General features: G+C 36.9%; 1 protein-coding gene across 1 annotated transcript; it reads left to right on the top strand.

Moving 5' to 3' along the window:
* The first annotated feature begins 209 nt into the window (after nucleotides 1-209).
* On the top strand, nucleotides 210-5130 carry LOC128216182 (uncharacterized). The gene is made up of 3 exons (XM_052922757.1): nucleotides 210-233; nucleotides 4249-4404; nucleotides 4588-5130. The coding sequence occupies exons 1-3, from the start codon at nucleotides 210-212 to the stop codon at nucleotides 5128-5130; spliced, it is 723 nt and encodes a 240-aa protein (XP_052778717.1).
* The last annotated feature ends 14831 nt before the right edge of the window (nucleotides 5131-19961 follow it).

Raw genomic sequence — 19961 nt, forward strand, 5'->3', positions numbered from 1 at the left:
TGATAATTTTAAGGATGGGGGTATGCGCCCTGACCCCGGAACCGCTATTTGTTACTTACTGGGTACATGTTTATTAGGATTATGATAATTTTCGATGATATCGTAAGCTACACCTTTGAAATAGGCAATCGACTATATTTTAATGTTATCTTTCAGAAATAGGGTCAGTTAGTATATGGGGGAATAAATAATGCTCAAGTATGTGAAGAATGATAGCAGCTTGGCGACTGAGCGTAAGTTTGCGTCACTGGTGTAGCTCATGTAGAAATTGTGGGTACGAACTTTTTTGTTTTAGAGCAAAAACATCTAGCTGGCTTCATTTATTAGGTCACTTTTAAATTTAAATCCAAAAACAAAAACTTATTTCACTCAGGGCTAAAATTATAAAAAAAAAGCAAAAACTCATTCATCTCATAGAAAACAGGGTTTATAATTACTAAAATGTCGACGTTCATTACAAAATCAATGACAGTGAGAAAAACAACAACATTATAAGTATATTCCCGGTTTACCGAGTTTCCGAATCGACACGAGCGACCATGGTAGATGTATGGTGGCATATAACTGCCGTAAGATAACCTGTTAACGTTCGCAAATTGTTTCGTGTTAACCACTAAATTTTCGCGATAATTATGTAGCTAACTAGTTAATATTGGCGTTACTTTTTTGATAAGATAAACATCATACGACTTAAAACTGGCTTGAAAGTGCCCAGAACTGCCACCTATTACTCTTTTTAACAGTACAACATTAACAGGTTAACTAGTTATGGTTTGCGAATTCCACTTAATAAGTAGCATACTAACTGTAAGAAGATTCATGTTACCACTTAACGCTAAGGCCACAACAAATTGAGCATTTGTTCGTCGGAGTTGCCGCACCTAAAATTCGAAAAACGAAAAAAAATAAAAAGATATTTTTTGGCGCCCACACATATTATTTGGCCGCGCAGATTATTTTTTTGTTTACTTTTGAATTTCCACTATTTTCTGAATTTCTTTTACTTAGAATTTAAACCTGCAACGTCGACTTTGCTTTTTGAAGGTATTTCAATGCATTACACTTTCTTCGCGAGCAATCTTTCCTCGTTTCAGGACAAAATCAGGTCCGGGTAACTGCAATTTCAGGCGCGTAGGAAGGAAATTGACATTGGGGCCGCAGAATGGGTTGGCTCGGGAGGGGTGTCCCCTCCGTTCGAGATTTTTTCAATTTTAATCATTGAAAGACTCGATTTCCAATTATTTAACAGCTGATATTTGTTGACTTTTTTGTCGGGAATATTTTGCAGGACGCACCCTAGTTATTCATTTCCGGTATTAATTTTCAGTTTTCGTAATGTAAAATACACGTTTTAAGTGAAAATTAGTGTCATAGTCAATGGATTATAGTCTTCAACAAACAACAGCAGTTTCAAAGCGTCAAAGGAAATAATTATTTATGTCTTTTAAGTAATTTATTGTTTTGTACTTAAAATTTAGTTCTAAATAATAACTAAATCAGATTTTGACTTCAAAACTTATATTCAAATGCACGAACACACGACTTACATCTTTTCGTGAGTTATTTTTTAAATTCTAAAATGCATTTCTCATTATTCATATACTCATAATTGTTATAAACAGATAAAAAAGTAGGACTTGTAAATGTTTTAGAAACAGTCTGCATTTACACATACAGTATATATATAATAAAATCAGTAAAATCAGAAAATAAAACCTTTTACAAGTAAAATGACTGTAAATGGACTTGTAAATGTTTTAGAAACACTCTGTTTTTACACATAGTTTTATAATTACATCAGTAAAATCAGAAAATAAAATCTTTAATAAGTAAAATAATTGTTTCAATTTTCTCAATTCTTTGTTCTTATCGCACTTATTTTCTTTGATTGATTAGTTATAAAGTGGCCTTTATTAAAGAAGTTTCAATAGTTTATTTGAGTCTCATCAATACACCTTACAACAACATAATAGATATAGCTTTTTTTAAAGGGAAGTATTGCCACTCATAACAGGAGTTAAAGGAGACTATAGCACTAAACATACACTATATATATGTACAATTTTCAGGATCGATATATGTTCAACACACAGTATTGCACGTATGTATTGGATAAAATAAAAAAGTAAAAATAAAATAAGACTAAAGAGTTATAAGAAGCCTAGTAAGCATCTATACAAAAACATAATTTATATGACGAAGGAGATATAAATTGATTTATATTGTGCATGTGTATATTTTGATAACAGTCTTGGATAGGCTGAGAGGCAAAGCAGTGTCTGTTAACGATACATATATCAGTATAAAATAACCTCAGCGCAACGGAAGCAGCATAGCAAGCATGCGCATAACGGCCTTTCTATTTAGGTTACACACCACCATTGTTATTCCCTATATAATTCAATGTAAAATTATAATATTTAGACAACATTTAAAGGCATTTCGAGCGAAAGCAGGCTATGATAACCACATATATTCTTAAAGTACAAGCTTTAAATTACCTTTAAAGCCAATAAAAAAGGGGGTCAAGTTATTCGTAAGAAAAATCACTCCACTTGAAAAACAAACTCTGAAAATTGCACCGTCCGCCATGACAGTTCTTCCAAAATGACCTTTCAACTATAAGGCAGCGGTTTATGCTTTAATCTCTACTCTAAATGATAAATCAAGCAAGAATAGATACTAAAGGTATAAAAGTTTCAGGAATAATGATAGTAATTTGTTTTGATTTACAGTGAATTGAGCATGTGAAAACATGACCTATCAATCATAAGAACTTTTTTTTTATTGAGAATTTTCCACACAACGGAAGTACATATGACGTAATGGTGACGTCATTCCTATAACCAAGTTCATGCCGAATGCACGCTGCAAATTCGCTGTCGATTTTTTCTTCATCAGTTCGGTTCATCGTGAATTTCCGGGTTAAAAGTACATTGTACCTTTTGCATTAATTATTTGTGTTTATATTGCAATCAAAATTATAATCGGGACATTGGAACTAACACACTTGTCACAGGGTGAACTGATCTGCAGTGTGTGAATATTGCCGTACCTGGGTTCAGCTACATTTCACCAACTTCCTGTGAAGTGCATATCAGTAACACCCTAGGTACTTGTATCCAGGGATTGGTTTTGTTTGTTTTGCTCTTACATCAATTATCGCCTTTGTATGGTGTTAAGTTATCCATTAATTTTGGGAAGATACTACCCATTGGGTTTTACTTTTCTAGTGAACCATATATTGTTCGAATGAACAGCTATTTAAATAAGTACTGGTAACATAAGTTACACTAATGCTACCTTTGGCTTTAATGATTTCCAGAACTGCGTGTTATGTTATTATCACATTTATGTGAAATTATTTCATGGGAGAATTTGGGGCAATGCTAATATGCCTATTCCATCCTGTTATCACTTAATGTGACATTATTTAATAAGTTGGGACAGATTTTCGGGCATTGGCTATGCGCCCATTCCCTTTCCTATTATCACAATATGTGACATTATTTTTATGGATGGATTTTCGGACATTGGTTGCGTGTCTATTTCCCATCCTAATTATCACTTAATGTGACATTTATTTTTGGATGGATTTTCGGGCATTGGTTGTGTGCCTATTTCCTATCCTAATTATCACTTAAATGTGACATTTATTTATGGATGGATTTTCGGGCATTGGTTGTGTGTATATTTCCTATCCTAATTATCACTTAATGTGACATTTATTTATGGACGGATTTTCGGGCATTGGTTGTGTGCATATTTCCTATCCTATTTACCACTTAATGTGACATTTATTTATGGATGGACTTCGGGCATTGGTTGTGTGCCTATTTCCTATCCTATTTATCACTTAATATGACATTTATTTATAGATGGATTTTTGGGCATTGGTTGGGTGCCTATTTTCTATCCTATTTATCACTTAATGTGACATTTATTTATGGATGGATTTTCGGGCAGTGGTTGTGTGCCTTTTTCCTATCCTAATTATCACTAATGTGACATTATTTCAAAGATGGATTTTCGGGCATTGGTTGTGTGCCTATTTCCTCTCTTTATTATCACCAATGTGATTGTTATTAACACAGTGTGCGTACAGGTTACAACTTGTAGCCTGTACCATTAATACACACAAAAAATTACCAACCTCATTAATTTGAGCATAATGTACAAGAAGAACCCAAAGACAGCTAGAAGGGCAGACGGAAGGCAGTCCAGGATCAAAACACGGGAAATAAACAGAGCCGCCTAGCAGTCCTTTTAGCTGACGCCATCTCCAAGGTTGACGAAATTCTGCACGAAATTGGTGAACTCCTATGGAATAAGAACCAGAACAAGGCTGACGGTACGGAGGTTCCTTCTATATCATCCGAGTCCTCCGATGACGAAAGTTCATCCGTGAGTGTTAATGACTCGTCTATGCATACCGCCTATGCATATGAAAACATTTCTTTGGGGCCATTCTCAGCTATTCATCCCCCCTTGATAAAAAAAAATCATTGATAAAATAACAAACGGAGAGTTTGTGGACTTTCCATATTTACTAAACAAAGATCACAATAATGAAACCACAACCATCAGAAAAAAAATGCCACCATTACTTCAATTCAAAAGTCATCCCCACAGCCCATTACTGAAATTGGCCAATGGAATAGGGCATTTCAAATGTACGCTGATGTTTACTCGGCAAAATACCCTGCTCAAGCCCCTCATCTTTTTCGTTACATGTCAATCATTCAACACCTCGCAAACACATCTAAACACTGGCAACTCTATGATGAGAAGTTCAGAAAACTGCGTGCTGTCTCACCTTCCATACCGTGGGGCATCATACACACAGAGACGTACCTATTTTGCTCAATACTAAACCAGCCCTTTCGTGGCCCCTCTAATGTCAACTCAAAATTTCTGTCCAACAAAATCATGTTCAGAAAAGGTTACTGTTGGGATTACCAACAGTCTGGGCAATGCATAAAGCCAAAGTGCACTGTCGCCCACCATTGTAGCAACTGTGAAGGACCCCATGGCGCTTCACGTTGCTCAAAGCCATTCAATATGCCAAAGAGATACTCTTTCAACACACCAAACTTTCAAAAATCAGGCCACTCTTCAATTAAAAAGTGAGAACAACTTTAAGTTGCCTTAACCCGTTCGTATCAACACCTTAGCACCTTACATTGAAGGATATGACACAGATAAAACACATTTCTTGGTTGAAGGTTTTAATCAGGGATTTTCATTAGGAACAGCCGACTACATTCCTCCTCGGGTATCACAGAACCATTCTTCAGTTCATAAAATCCTTGCTTTTGTCAGAAACAAATAAGCCTCTGAGGTTACACGTGGGCGCATAAAGGATCCCTACATTACACCACCTCTACCAAATGTCGTATGTAGTCCCCTGGGAGTGGTACCAAAACGCACCAAAAACAGCTTCAGACTCATTCATGACCTTTCATTCCCGTCATCCACAGCAATGCCATCTTATTCCAAAATATAATTCTGTGGTTACACTGGAAACATTTGACCACGTTTCATCACTCATTCTTCAATGTGGCCGAATCTGTACAATTGCAAGAGCTGACATTGAGGAAGCTTTCCGCATTATTCCAATATCACCATTGGATTATCACAATTGGGATTCACATTTGAAAACAAGTACTATTTTAACACCGTTTTACCAATGGGTGCTACATCTTCAGTGGCCACTTTTGAAGCTTTCTCAACTAGTATACAGTGGATCCTACAACACAAACTCACATTATTGATGACTTCATTTTTGTCGGTCATGCCGGTTCGAATACATGCTTCAATTCTCTTCAAAGGTTCTTAGATTTTGCTAAAACGATTGGTCTGCCAATTAAGACTTCAAAGACAGTTTTCCCAAATACCCAAGTTGAAGTGCATATGGTATTCTTGTAGATACCAACTCTCTCACAGCAAGCTTGCCACCCGACAAGGTACAGCTTTTACGCACACTGCTAGAAAGTTTAAAAAGCGTAAAAAGGTAACACTAAAACAATTGCAATCCCTCTTGGGTCACCTCAACTTTGCCTGTAAGGTTATCAAACCGGGAAGGTGCTTCTTGCGCCGCCTCTACGACTTAACCATTGGGTGTACGAAACCAAACCATCATATCCGCATTACAAGCGAAACAAGGGCTGACATAGCGTTATGGTACACATTTCCCAATGATGACAATGACTGTACTCTTTTAACAAGTGATAGATTTACCACTTCGACAACTCTTAAGTTATTCACCGATGCAGCAGGGTCAAAAGGTTTCGCATGTACCCACGGGTCATCTTGGACCTTCGGTATATTTCCCCAAAAAGTCAAACAACATCATATCAACATTCTTGAACTGTACCCCATTGCACTGGCATTTCTATGTTTGGACATCTTTGGTAAAACGCTAACATCTGTTTCATTTGCGACAATATGGCAGTAGTGTACTGCCTTAACAAACAGTCGTCTAAGGACAAAATCATGATGAAGCTCATTAGGAATATCGTTCTCTCCGCATTGGAAAACAATTTTTGTTTTCAGGCCAAACACATTAGCACCAAGAAAAATGCAATTTGTGACTTACTTTCTCGGTTACAGGTTCAAGAGGCACTAGCCTTAGCCCCACATCTGAACAAAACACCGCTACCATTACCAATCCAGATGAGCCCACTAGCATTGCTGCAATAAAAACCCATCGAATAACTGCATCTCTTGCTCCGTCAACAAGGCTCTCATATAAAATTTTTTTGTCAAGGTTTACTGTTTTTGTTTCAAATATGCCAGAATCAAGAAGCTACTTACCAGTAACATCTGACACAGTTGCCTCAATTGTGTCCCACCTACATTTACTGAAATACTCCCAATCGACCATTGGCAGTCACTTTTCGGCAATAACGTATCAACATCAGCTCACAAGTAATCCTGACCCTTGTAATTCCTTCATCGTACGCCGCATGGTTCTAGGCGAACACAAATCTAACTCAAAATCTGACTGCAGAATACCTCTTCTGCACGAGGACATAAAGAAACTTTGCAAAGCCACAGCATTCGTATTTGCAACAAATCCCTTTTTGAGACAGTTATGTCAAGCGATCCTTTTGATATCCTTTCATGGATTCTTTCGAATGGGCGAACTTCTCCCTTCTTAAAGCAGCAAAGACCATCAAGTCGTACAATTGAAACATGTGGAATTTAAAAAAGAAATATGTTCACTTACGACTGCATCGACACAAAACTAAGAAAACAAGCACAACCTGCATGTTCAATAATCATCCCCTCTTCTAAATCCTTTTGCCCTGTCACTTCCTTAAAAAGCTACCTCAGTCAGAGAGGGAATAGTAAGGGTCCACTTTTCATATTGGCAAACAATTCCTCTTTAACACTGGGAAAATTCAAAACACATTTCGTGAAACTTTTGCACTTTGTCAACCTGCCACCTAAATACTACAAATTCCACAGTATTCGGATTGGAGCTTGCATACAAGCAATTATATCAGGAAAATCTGAACAAGAGATTATGCTTTTAGGAAGATGGAAATCTAAAGCTTTTAGATAATACATCAGACTTTCAAAAATTACATCCTAGTATTGGTCATGCATCAAAATGAACAGGATTTGCACCACATAATACCTTTTCATTTATAGAGATATTGGTTGTGTATCTCTACAGCATACTCATACCACTTGCCTTTACTATAATACTCTGTTGATGTTGGTAGTGCATCAACATTTCATATGCAATTTGAGTTCTTTTCTAGTCAGCATGGGATTTCTTTGTTGTTCCTCTTACTTGCCTATTGTTATAATATTTATAGCATTGCTAAATTTTGAACATACTGTGTACTACTACTTTGAAGTGTTCATTGTATATTGTACCATTTACATATTTTTACATTCATGCAACATATATTTACCTTAACCTTTTCTTGTCATTTACCATTGTGTCAGCTTGTTAAGTGCTCATTGGCGCCGCACTGAAGTGCGCGCCTATTATGGAATGGGAATTTATTTTAGTTAGTGGTAGGAGCGGTTTTTAAGTTGGTTGACAGTTGGGTTTTACTGTTATTTTATAATGATTAAAAAATGCAATTGGGTGGCGATTGCATGGGTGTTAAAAATGCTATTTATCGTTGAATAGATAGTCTTCAATTTATCTTTAAAACATTATTTCGGAAGAACGACAAATAAGTATAATAACTGTTCCCGATTCGTTTACGTTTTCCGATTGGTTACCTGAAATATCTGAGATATCATGTGCCGGAAATGTAAAATGTGTGGACCGGTAATTATGTGAATGGGAATAATTATGTTTTATGTTGTTTTGTTATGTTTACTGCATTGATAAACCATGAGGTAATCTTTTTCTTTAATCTAATCGATATTGGAATTAAATGTTCACCTAAATTTATATGTTAATGTGTTGAAGGTGACATTAGTAAAGTTTTATTACGATTGTCCCCGAGTTGTAACACATACCGGATGTTGCTATTTTTAGAACCAGAAGGTATTTCCCCACTATTCATAGGTCAATAATGGAATTTCTACATCGTAGTAGCTGGAAACTCGGGTGATGTTTTTATCATGAATATACGTTTAAAATAAGTAAACACTAAAAGTGCACACTGACAGTTGATTACGATACACCTAACAATTTGAGTCATTACAGTAAAACATGGTTTATAAGTGAATTGTACGCGTAGGAGAAGATTTTCTGTCGAAAAAACGAATGTCAACAATCGGCATGGAACTGGGATATTCGTATCAAAGGGCTATGTATGTAAGTATCTTTGAGTAGTTTTGTACGTTGATGTGTTCGAAAATGTTTGTTTTTCAATTGATCTTAACCTTTTCTTAATTCTTAAATCATTTTTATTTGCTAAATGTTAAGACAGCGTGTTAATATTTTTATATACATGTACTATAATTATACATTATTATAAATATACATGTTACTTCATCTACTTATGCACCAGTCAATTGTAACCACGCCCCCCTCCAGGTCGGGGGTATACCGGGGATAGCGGGGGGAAAAGGACCGTGTTTTTACCTTCGAGGTGTCCCTGCAGTGCCGGGTGAATGCGGTGATGGGGCGTGGTTACTATTGACTGGTGCATTATGCACCAATCAATTGTAACCACGCCCCCCCCCAGGTAAGGGGAATAGCCGGGACTTTGACTTTCGGTCCAGCCAACCCCAGGTAAAATCCTCGTCCTGCGAGGACGAACTGATGGTCAAATCCCTGCCATATGCCCCCGCACCCCAGGGAGCCTTGGTGAGGCATATTCGCCGCTATGTTTTTCTCGAAGACAAAACCACCACATTCACCCGGCACTGCAGGGCCACCTGTAAGGTAAAAACACGGCCCGTTTCCCCGGCTATCCCCGGCATAACCCTGGACCTGGGGTGTCATGGTTACAATTGACTGGTGCATTATGTACATGTTTCATATTTTTAAATGTACTTATGCACATTATTTATGTATATGATATGAGTATGTAATCTTTTATTTGATTGTTTTTTCTTAGAAAAATATCAGACTTAAAATTTTGTTTAAAAATGATGTGTTTTGATATGTGACCTATTTTTAACATACCATAATACATGAACATACCCATTATTTGTTTACAAACTGCATATTTTCAAAATAAACCTATAAGAAAAGACGTACATGGTTTCGGGCTGGAAGCCACGACAGCTTTGACACTAGCGACATTCATTTGCTCGGTGTAGGTCTCGTTAAAACCCCGTACTGTTGTGAATCATTATCAACCGTATGCACAACAACTACACATTTGTGCCTACCAACTTACTCTTGGCTAACACGGATATTAGTGCTGAATGTATAATTGATACATGTGCATTTGTCTTTCACAGTTGTACAAATGTAGTTTCTGCCGGTTGATAATCAGAAGTCTAATTTATTTCAGGTAGGAAAATGACTGAATATTACTAAGTCAGCAAATTGGGGCTATGAAGAATTCCAGCCTGCATTAAATACTATGTTGGATCATTGAGACAGATTTGACATCCATGTCATCCACAAGGCAGTCACATCTGATAGAGATGATGTGAGTATTTCATATAAAACATATTTGAGTTGGTGTTTGTTGTTTTATAAACTCACTGTATTCAATAATCAAGTGGTGGTGGTGGTGGTGGTGGTGGTGGTGGCGACGATGATGATGATGATGATGATGATGATGATGATGATGATGATGATGATGATGAATTTTATTGATAAATTTAGTAATTTTCTTTATATATTATCTACATGTATGTATCAGCTTGTTTGTTTTTTTAAATAATGTCGAGAAATATTAAACTGTTTATATTTTATTTTGTATATGTATGGCAGTATTATTATCTATACTAATAAGTTAGAAAGGCTTTAAAGTACTTTTTTTTTCCTTTACAGCACTAAACATTCTAGATGGGTAAAGAACCTGAAGGGGCATGAAAACCAAATCAACATTGACTCAGCATTGAGTAATTATCATATGTGCACACACTACAAGAACAAACGCATGGGAACAGACCAAACTTCAAATGTTGAAGAGTGAAGACTTATTGTGAAAAACTCTAAATGTAAGAATACCATTGACAAAATAAAACAAATAGTCATCGATTACCTACAGAGACTGTTTACATGTTATAATATTAAAAAGACAAATTAGTTGAGAACTTTCACTCTGACATTTTTGGAGGGGCATTACCGCCTACATGTACATAGTGTTCTTGTTTCTTTACATATTTTAATTTGAAAGTACATTCATTGTTTTTGGACGGTGCCCGCTCAGGGCAGCGTTCATAGTAGGGGCAATCGGCTGAAAAGTTACAAACCGAATTACCGCCTGTCTCGGTCGAAGAAAGAGTGCGGTTTTTCAATGCTTAAATCACCAGTAATATTCAATAGCTTACAAGGACATTAATAATTATGCAATAAACCTATAATTCTAAAGCATAAAAGATATGTTTAAAATACATTACTTAAGAATGCATGATTTATTGATCTTGATCTTTTCCTGCGCGAGCTGACCGTTACATTTAATGACATTGGACTTTTTCCTTTTTTTGGCACCAACCAAATTACTTGCTAAAAAAATAAATCCGGACTCCAAGGTTTACTAGAGTAAGGGCAAGTTTTATTAAACTTCGTATGAAGTCTGATTTGCGTACGAACTTCGTACGATGTATCTCAGGCTGTTTAGCCGTTTTATTAAGATTTTCGTACGAACAAGCACCTGTTTCTTCGTAGATCTACGAAAATTTCTACGAAAGTTCTTAGGGTGGCGTACGAACTTCGTAGACTAAAAAATGGCCGCCACAACAACAGAAATATTCTATCTTTTATTTATTATGGCGTATTTTAACGACTCTGTGGAATCTGCAACCCGGTGAGTAAATTAACAAATCGTTACGACGCCGTTTTGACTAAATTTTCAGGGGACGCAACCTCGCGCCAACTGTCAAAAAGTTTTGAAAAACAAAATGCTGTTATTTCGATGCATTTCAAGAGTTTTGTTGTGATAAAAACACTGGAATATAGACTGAAATACTATCCATCCATTAGACTCATGGTATATGAATTTTACGGTGTTTTAAGTAAAACAAACAAGCTAAAAACAGACTGATTTTATGACAGTGTTTTCATCTTTCAAAGTTTTTATCATTTTTCTATAACTTGCTTTGACTTTTATTTACAAGATTATCATGTCTCTAATAGTGTTCAGAAATTCTAAATCAACATTGAAGCTTATAAATTTAATAGTTGCCTGGGGGGTGGGGTGGGTGAAAAAGTGAGTCCACTGTTGTGATCTGGGAACCAGTCACATTATTCATTTATGATAACCAGTCTAATAGAAGCTGATGTAGGGAACCAGCTAGCAGGAAACAGACATACTTTGACTGACCACGACTGAGACCTGACGGACTTATTACTTCTGACGATCATCTTATATCCATCATCATCCTATACGTAGATTCGACGCTAGTGCTCATCTTTATCAGGTATGTTTGTATGGATATTAGTTATTATGTCGGGATCACAATAATGGCGCTGCGACTTAAACTGGTACATTTTACCTGCGTTTAAATTGTTGCCAAAAAGTCTCAATTTGTGGTTGGCAGCCATCTTGAAAATTTGTGTTTCAAGATTTTCAAATCATTATATTGCAATTATTTCTCAATGACACGTTGAGAATACATTGGATGTATGTTATATTTATGAATTGCAATTGATTTGGACCAACTGTTGATATTTTGGTCCGTTATTTCAGGATTTAATATTCTGATACTTGTCACTTTGAAATTTATCGGGACAGGCTTCCGTTGTATTTTCAAATTGTAATATTGCAATAATTGCTCAGTGTAATGTTGAAAATACATTGGATTAATGAATTGTGTATAACATGCAATTGAAATAGACCAATTATTGGCCTTTTTATATCATAATTTATAATTTGATATTTGGAAATTTGCCGGGAGATTTTCCGTTGAATATTTCTATTTCATCTAATTTGTTTGCACTAAAAATTGTTTACTGACATATTTTTGATGCATGTCTTGTAGAATTAGTGCGTATTTCATGCATATTACATTCCGACGTTAACCGGAAGTGACGTTTCGTTGACCGGAAGTGGCTTGTTCATCGCCATAAGTTGGGGAATATTCAGCTCTCCTATACCTGAGGGCGCCAGTTGCTGACTTTTGACGGTGAAGTAAGTTAAAGTTTAAACTAAACATCACATCCAAATTGTTGGATATTGGATGTCTGACAAATTACAAACAATTGTCAGTGAATACTACTCGGTGTCAAATAAAATAACTGTCACTAAATACTTCTTGGTGTCAAAAAGGATTCAAGTTGGGACATAATCATTGTCAATAACTACTTATCTGTGTAAACAAGCCAACAGGTGTCCAATACAATTATTGTTTAAGTAAATTTCCAGTGTTGGAATAGATATTCTAAATTATTGATAATTCTATATAATTAAAATTTTAAAATATTGAATTACCAATTACTTGGTCATTGCATTGTGTAAACTGGGGAGAAAGACATTTGCATTGTGCTTGTTATATCTACCAATTATTTGGTAATTATGACCGTTTGAGACAAAACATAACAGTCTAGCAGTACAAGAATATTTTTCAAGGAGAAGTGGACTGTTCCTAAGTTCTTAGGAAACACGTAGGTATTTTGAAATTGTGACATAACTATAATAGATATTTTGAGATCAACTGAATTACATTGTAATTATTAAGAAATTAAAACTATAAAAAAGTGTTCAGTTGTACAATCCATTAATTATTTCCAAAATATTGGAACTGGATTAATAAAAAGTTACTGAGGTATTGATCTTCTTCTGGGAATAAAAACTTATTCCAAGAACTTGGATTTGATCCTTAAAATCAGCATCTGATTTAAGTTTGTAAAACCGGTACAAGTTTATAGTTAAAATAAATTCCAATACAATTTGGAGGGGAAAATAAGTAAAATGGCAGAAAGCATAGAAAAAGTTGACTTAAATAATGCGGATTCGGATGAATTGCGTATGTTGCCAGGCATTGGCCCAAAAATAGCATTAAAGATATTAGCAATAAGAGGGGAATGCGGAGTGGTAACAAAAGATGACATTAAGGCAATATCTGGTTTGAGGGTAACCCAAGAATTTTGGGATAAAGTGTATTTTGGAGAGACAGGAAAGGGCTTGTGTAAGCAAGCGATAGAGAGTGATGAGGAGGAAGAGGTAGAGGAAAAGTCAGGGGAGGGTGCTTTGCAAGCGCAACGCGTAGCGATGGAGAGAATTACCAATGCTATTGGTACCGCAAATTTACAGGGCCCTCCAGAGCAAAGTAGGGTCATTGAAAAAGATATTACAGATACCTTCCCAAAAGCTCAATTAAATGAACATTCAGGAAATATGGGGGCCACATTACCTCAGACATTTGAACATTATTCCATGGCAAACCAGAACTTGTTACCACCAATGCAACTACCAAACCAATCCCATATGTCAATGCAGCCACCTACTACATACCAATCTCAGCCACCAATGCAAATACCGAACCAATCCCATATGTCAATGCAGCCACCTAATACATACCAATCTCAGCCACCAATGCAAACATCGAATCCCTATCAATCTTATCCACCAATGCAATCAACCCTTCCATATCAAATGGGTGCATTCCCAAACATGCAACCACCTTGGATGTATCAATATCCTATGCACCCATACATGATGCACCCCCAATTGCAACAGGGTGGGGGAATGAACGGCATGTTTCCAGGTTATATGGGGTATCAACCAGGGTATCAAGGTATACCACATACCAGTTTGGATAGGGAGGGTTTGAAAACCGAGCAAATTACTCCTACTCATACTCCAAGTAACTTTCAGGGAAGGGGGTTACCATTTGGAGAAATGGCAAATAAATATCCAAACCCGATTCCGGGTAGGTTCAAAGAGGATAATGGGGGAAGTGTTCCAAAATTTACTCTTGGACGGGAGTTGTCCCAATTTGATGATTTTGGGGGGCTAGGGGTGAAACAAAAAGGGCCCGGTGCCACAAAGACTATTTTCAGGGAGGAGGAGGTAGAGAAAAAATCTATAGGGCGGGAGTCCCAGTTTGATGATTTGGGTGGGTATGGATTTAGACAAAGGGGACCTAGACCCACAAAAAGAAAGGAAGAAAGTGATAAGGGGTTCCAACATTTGCCCAAGAACATATCCTTTGATGGAAATAGCAGTTGGCAAGCATTTTATACAAAATTCACAAAGTATATGATAAGGGGAAAATGGACAGATGAAGAGAAGTTGGATTATCTCTGTCTGAGTCTCACGGGCAAAGCAAGTGAGTTCTACACTATTCATACCAAGAATGGTGAGATACCATTTCAGATGATGGTAGAGAAATTATCAAGTAGGTTCGGTTATAAAGAATTAACTGACACAGCTATGGTAACTTTCTCTAGTGCAGAACAGATGGAAGAAGAACCATTAGATGATTGGGCAGATAGAGTCCTGACACTGGCGGGTATGGCATTTCGGGAACTTCCCGAACAATACATGACAAAACAGTCCATACTGCGTTTTTGTTTAGGCGCCCAAGATCAAATATCTGGGGAAAGCGTAATAAGGGATAGGCCAGTGACTATTGCACAAGCATTAGACAAAATGAAGTGGGCAATGCACACTCGTAGCCTAATGTATCGAAAACCTAAAACAGTTAAAAAAGTATCAGAAGAGAAAAACATAGCGGAAATTTCTCGTACATCCCGAAGCGAAATGCTTGAGAATCGGGTGTCCAGATTGGAAGAAAAAATGGACAAGCTCATAGGTAAGATTGATCAAATTTTAGACACAAAACAATCTACCAGGCGATCTGAATCAATGTCACCAAACAGAAGTCCAGTGCGATGTTATCATTGCAATCAAAAGGGACATATAAGGCCTGATTGTCCGCAGAAAAGGAGGGAAAGATCTCCCTCACCATCATTCCGCTCGACGTCTACTGGTAAGAGATGTTTTGAATGCGGAAAATCAGGACATTTTCAATCTGATTGTCCTGAAAAGCAACAGGTTAAGGTAAAAACAAAAAATGAAAAGAAAGTAAACTTTGTCGAGAGTGATTTAAACGACAGGGGGTCGGAGTAGAAGGCCAAACTACGACCCATGAGATTCATAGTGGCCAAAAGCCTGTACCAACTATTTTTATTGGACAAGTTCGTTCTGATTCCATGTTCAGAATTCCAATTTCAGTTCAGGGAATAAACATTGAGGCAGTAATAGATACTGCTGCTGAGGTCACTTTGCTTTCTGATCATATGTTTAAAAAAATAACTGGTAATATTCCGATTTTGCGAGAGGTCACTATGAGCACGGCGGGTAGAGATCTGAAAATGCAGGGAGCAGTTATAGGTCCAGTTAAGATAGGGTTAGGTGATAATGAATTTGATGAAAAAATTTATGTAGCACCAATAGAAGATGATATGTTGCTGGGTTTAGATTTCATGAAAAAACATCAAGTCTTGATAAATATTCCATTGTCCTACATTTTAGTAAGTGGTCAAAAGATCCAAATGAAGGAGCATTTTGAAAAAGAGGTTGCTATAGTTAAAGTAACAGTTAAAAAGAATACTGTCATACCACCACAAACAATCGTCAATGTTAAGTGTAATGTAAAGGGATCTTTAAATACATTTAATATCGAACCAATAAATCATGAAAGATTACTTATTCCTGAGACCATTTATTCAAATGTCAAACAGGTAAAATTGGCGGTGGTAAATGTAACAGATAGTCATGTGAAATTGAAGAAAAATTTTCATATAGGTAATGCTGAGGAAGTTCAGGTGCTGCCAAAAATACCTGAAGAAATTTCGGGTCAGCATATATTCCAAATTAATTTGGATTCAAGTAAAGATCTAAGTAAAAAACACTTGCCTGAACATTTGCAGGATTTATTTAATAGATCAAAAGTAGAGTTAAAAGAGGGGGAGCAACAACAATTACTCAAATTACTTATTGAGTTTCAAGATGTGTTTGCGCAATCAGAGTATGATCTTGGTAATTCTACGGAAATTCAACATTCTATTAATACAGGAAATGCATCCGCGGTAAGACAAAAAATGAGGCGAACACCGGTCTCATTTGCTAATGAGGAGGAAGAACATTTAAGGAAAATGGAAAACATAGGGGTTATACAACCCTCAATTTCCGAGTGGTGTTCAGCACCAGTTCTGATTCGGAAAAGAGATGGTAATGTCAGATGGTGCATTGATTATAGGGGCCTGAATGCTGTCACAGTTAAGGATGTCTATCCATTACCGCTATTGGAAGACTGTATAGACATGCTTGCTGGACAGAAATTCTTTAGTAAACTGGATGCAAATTCGGCTTATTGGCAAATAAGGGTTAAGGAAGAAGATAGGAAAAAGACAGCTTTCATTACCAAATTTGGTACCTATGAATTCTTACGAATGCCATTTGGGTTATGTAATGCGCCATCAACATTTTCTAGGGCGCTGAATCTGGTTCTGCGGGGCCTGAACTGGAAAACACTCTTGTCATTTTTGGATGACATCCTGCCAATGGGGGAAACCTTTTCCAAACATTTGGAGGTCTTGCGCGAAGTATTTGTAAGGTTCCATACTTACCAGTTAAAACTGAAACCTAACAAATGTGTACTTTGTCAACCAAAGGTAGAATTTCTGGGTAGGTGGGTTGGACCTGAAGGATTATAGGTAACGGAAGAAAATATCAAGGTTTTACTTGAATGGCCTGATTTAAAGAACACGAAAGATGTGGAAAGATTTCTAGGGTTAGTAAATTATCATCGAATGTTCATAAAGGAATTTGCACACAAGACAAAACCATTATATGAGCTTACAGGAAAAAATGTATTTTGTTGGGAGAAAAAACATCAAGATGCGTTTGATAATTTGAAAACCGCTTTGACGGTTGCTCCAGTTTTGGGTTTACCCAATCAATCTGACTCATTTGTGTTAGATACTGATGCTAGTTGCCAAGCCATTGGTGGGGTCCTTAACCAAATACAACAGGGGGAAGAACGTGTAATTGCGTATGCCTCTTTTGCTATGACTAAGGAACAGCAGCGTTATTGTACAACTAGACAAGAACTGTTGGCTGTTATACGAATGACAAGACATTTCAGACACAATCTGTTAGGGCGTAGATTCACTCTAAGAACAGATCATAATAGTCTTACTTGGCTTTTGCGATTCAAAGAAACTCAAGGGCAAATTGCCCGTTGGTTAGAGGAATTGAGTTACTATGATATGGAAATTGTTCATAGACCAGGCAACAAACACGGAAATGCGGATGCATTGTCAAGAATGCCAAGGGAGGAAATGTGTGACCATTACAGGTTGGGATCCAAGCTTGGGGAACTGTCCCTATTGTCAAAAACTAGAAAAGACCTGGGGAACTTTTTTTGAAGAGGTTGATGAAGCTGTACCGTTATCTAAAGTACAAGAGATCAAATTGACCCCAACCAAATTGTGGGATCTGAAAGCTGAAGTTGTTAAACAAGAACAAATAAAAGATAACGATTTAAAAGTTCTGAGATTATGGTTGGTGGAAAAATCAGCACCAACAGAGGGTGCTATTTTCTTAATGAACTGCCAATCCAAGTATTTTTCGATAAATCGGGACACATTTATTTTATCTGACGAAATCATATGGCGCATTAACCCCAAAACTGGGGATAGACAGTTGGTTATCCCAGATACTTTAAAAACTGAAGTAATGCAGCTCAATCATGACATACCATTGGCAGGCCATCAAGGTGAAACTCGAACCCTAGAGAAAATTAAATTGAAATATTTCTGGTTTCACTTAAAAATAGATGTACTAGAGTATGTGAAAACTTGTCCAGAATGTAGTCAATGCAAAAAACCAAACACAAAAGCTAAGTGTGAATTAACAAGCTTCCACTCAGGAAGCCCAATGGAACGAGTACATGTTGATTTTTTGGGGCCTCTTACAAAAACCAAAGAGGGAAACCAACATGTCTTAATGGTTATAGACCAATTCACAAAATGGGTAGAATGCGTACCTGACAAATCACAATCAGCAGAAGACACAGCCAATGCGTTGGTAAATATTTTCAGTAGGTTGGGATTACCTTTGGAGATTTTTACTGATCGGGGAACAAACTTTGAAAGTCAATTGTTCATTGAGTTATGTAAATTACTCAAAATACACAAAACAAGAACAACTGCCTATAGGCCCTCGGGTAATGGACAGGTGGAACGTTATAACAGAACCTTGATGGATGCTGTGAGATGTTTTGTTTCCAATCAACAAAATGACTGGGATCAGTTCTTACCTCAGATTGCGGGAGCACTAAGGGCTTCCATCTGTAGAAGTACAGGATACACTCACAATAAGATGATGTTTGGAAGAGAAGTGTTTATGCCAGCAGATCTGATATATCCATGCCCAGGTGAGGTATACAAATCTACAGATGGATATGTTTCATCTTTGGCACTCAATTTACAGAATGCTCATAGCATAGCTAGGAAGGTACTGCAGTCTTCCCAAATGACAATGAAAAAAGATTATGATCTCAGGTTAAGCAGCAAAGAATATCAGATTGGGGATGCAATTTATATTCTGAAAAAAATCAATGAAAAAAGGCAGGTCGAAGAAACTTGAAAAACAATGGGAAGGCCCGGGTCTGGTCATAAAAAGAATTTCACCTTATCTGTATAAGGTGAAGCTGCGGAAAATAGAAACGGTGGTAAATCATGATAGAATGAAATCCTGTAAAGTAACAGAATTGCCAGCTTGGATTCAGGAAGAAAGGGAAATTCTGAAGGACAATTTCCACCGGGGTACAAGGGAAAAAGAGAAGGATGAGAGGCAAGAACTGTATTGTATATGTAGAAAAACAGATGATGGTAGTTTCATGATACAATGCAATGAATGCAAGGAATGGTTTCATGGTAGATGCGTGAATGTGACAGAAATAGATGCCGCTAGCATCAAAGTGTATGAATGTCCGGCTTGTAAAAGGGGGGATTAAGGGCATCATAGGTGGTATAACTGTATTTATTTTTTCAGGATGACAGATTCCGAGTCTTTGGAAGGGAGTCCAAAGAGATCATGGAAGGGACCAGAAAAGATAATTCCAGTTAATTCCGATGATATTTTACGGGAAATGGAAACTCTTTGTTCACGGAAAGTCCAAATGCCATCTGCCAAATTATTGATCTTTCAATTAGGTTTGGTCAAGGACCAAGAAAAGATTAATAGGATTATTACAGAACAATGCCAAATTGCACAGGGTCGTAGGAATTTTAAGTTCATCCGTGATGCTAAAAGTTATGCAGATAATATTCTAACGACCGAATGTTTAAAATCATTGGAATCAATTTGGGGAAAGAGTAACCAACCTATTAAAAAGGGAAACTCCTG

The sequence above is a fragment of the Mya arenaria genome, chromosome 14, assembly GCF_026914265.1.
Source record: "Mya arenaria isolate MELC-2E11 chromosome 14, ASM2691426v1".
Lineage (NCBI taxonomy): Eukaryota > Metazoa > Mollusca > Bivalvia > Myida > Myidae > Mya > Mya arenaria.

Coding starts and splice junctions, on each gene's coding strand:
- LOC128216182 (XM_052922757.1), top strand. CDS start 210: ATGATAGCAGCTTGGCGACTGAGC. Junction 234..4,248: donor TAGCAGCTTGGCGACTGAGC/GTAAGTTTGCGT, acceptor GGAAATAAACAG/AGCCGCCTAGCAGTCCTTTT. Junction 4,405..4,587: donor CCGATGACGAAAGTTCATCC/GTGAGTGTTAAT, acceptor CACAACCATCAG/AAAAAAAATGCCACCATTAC.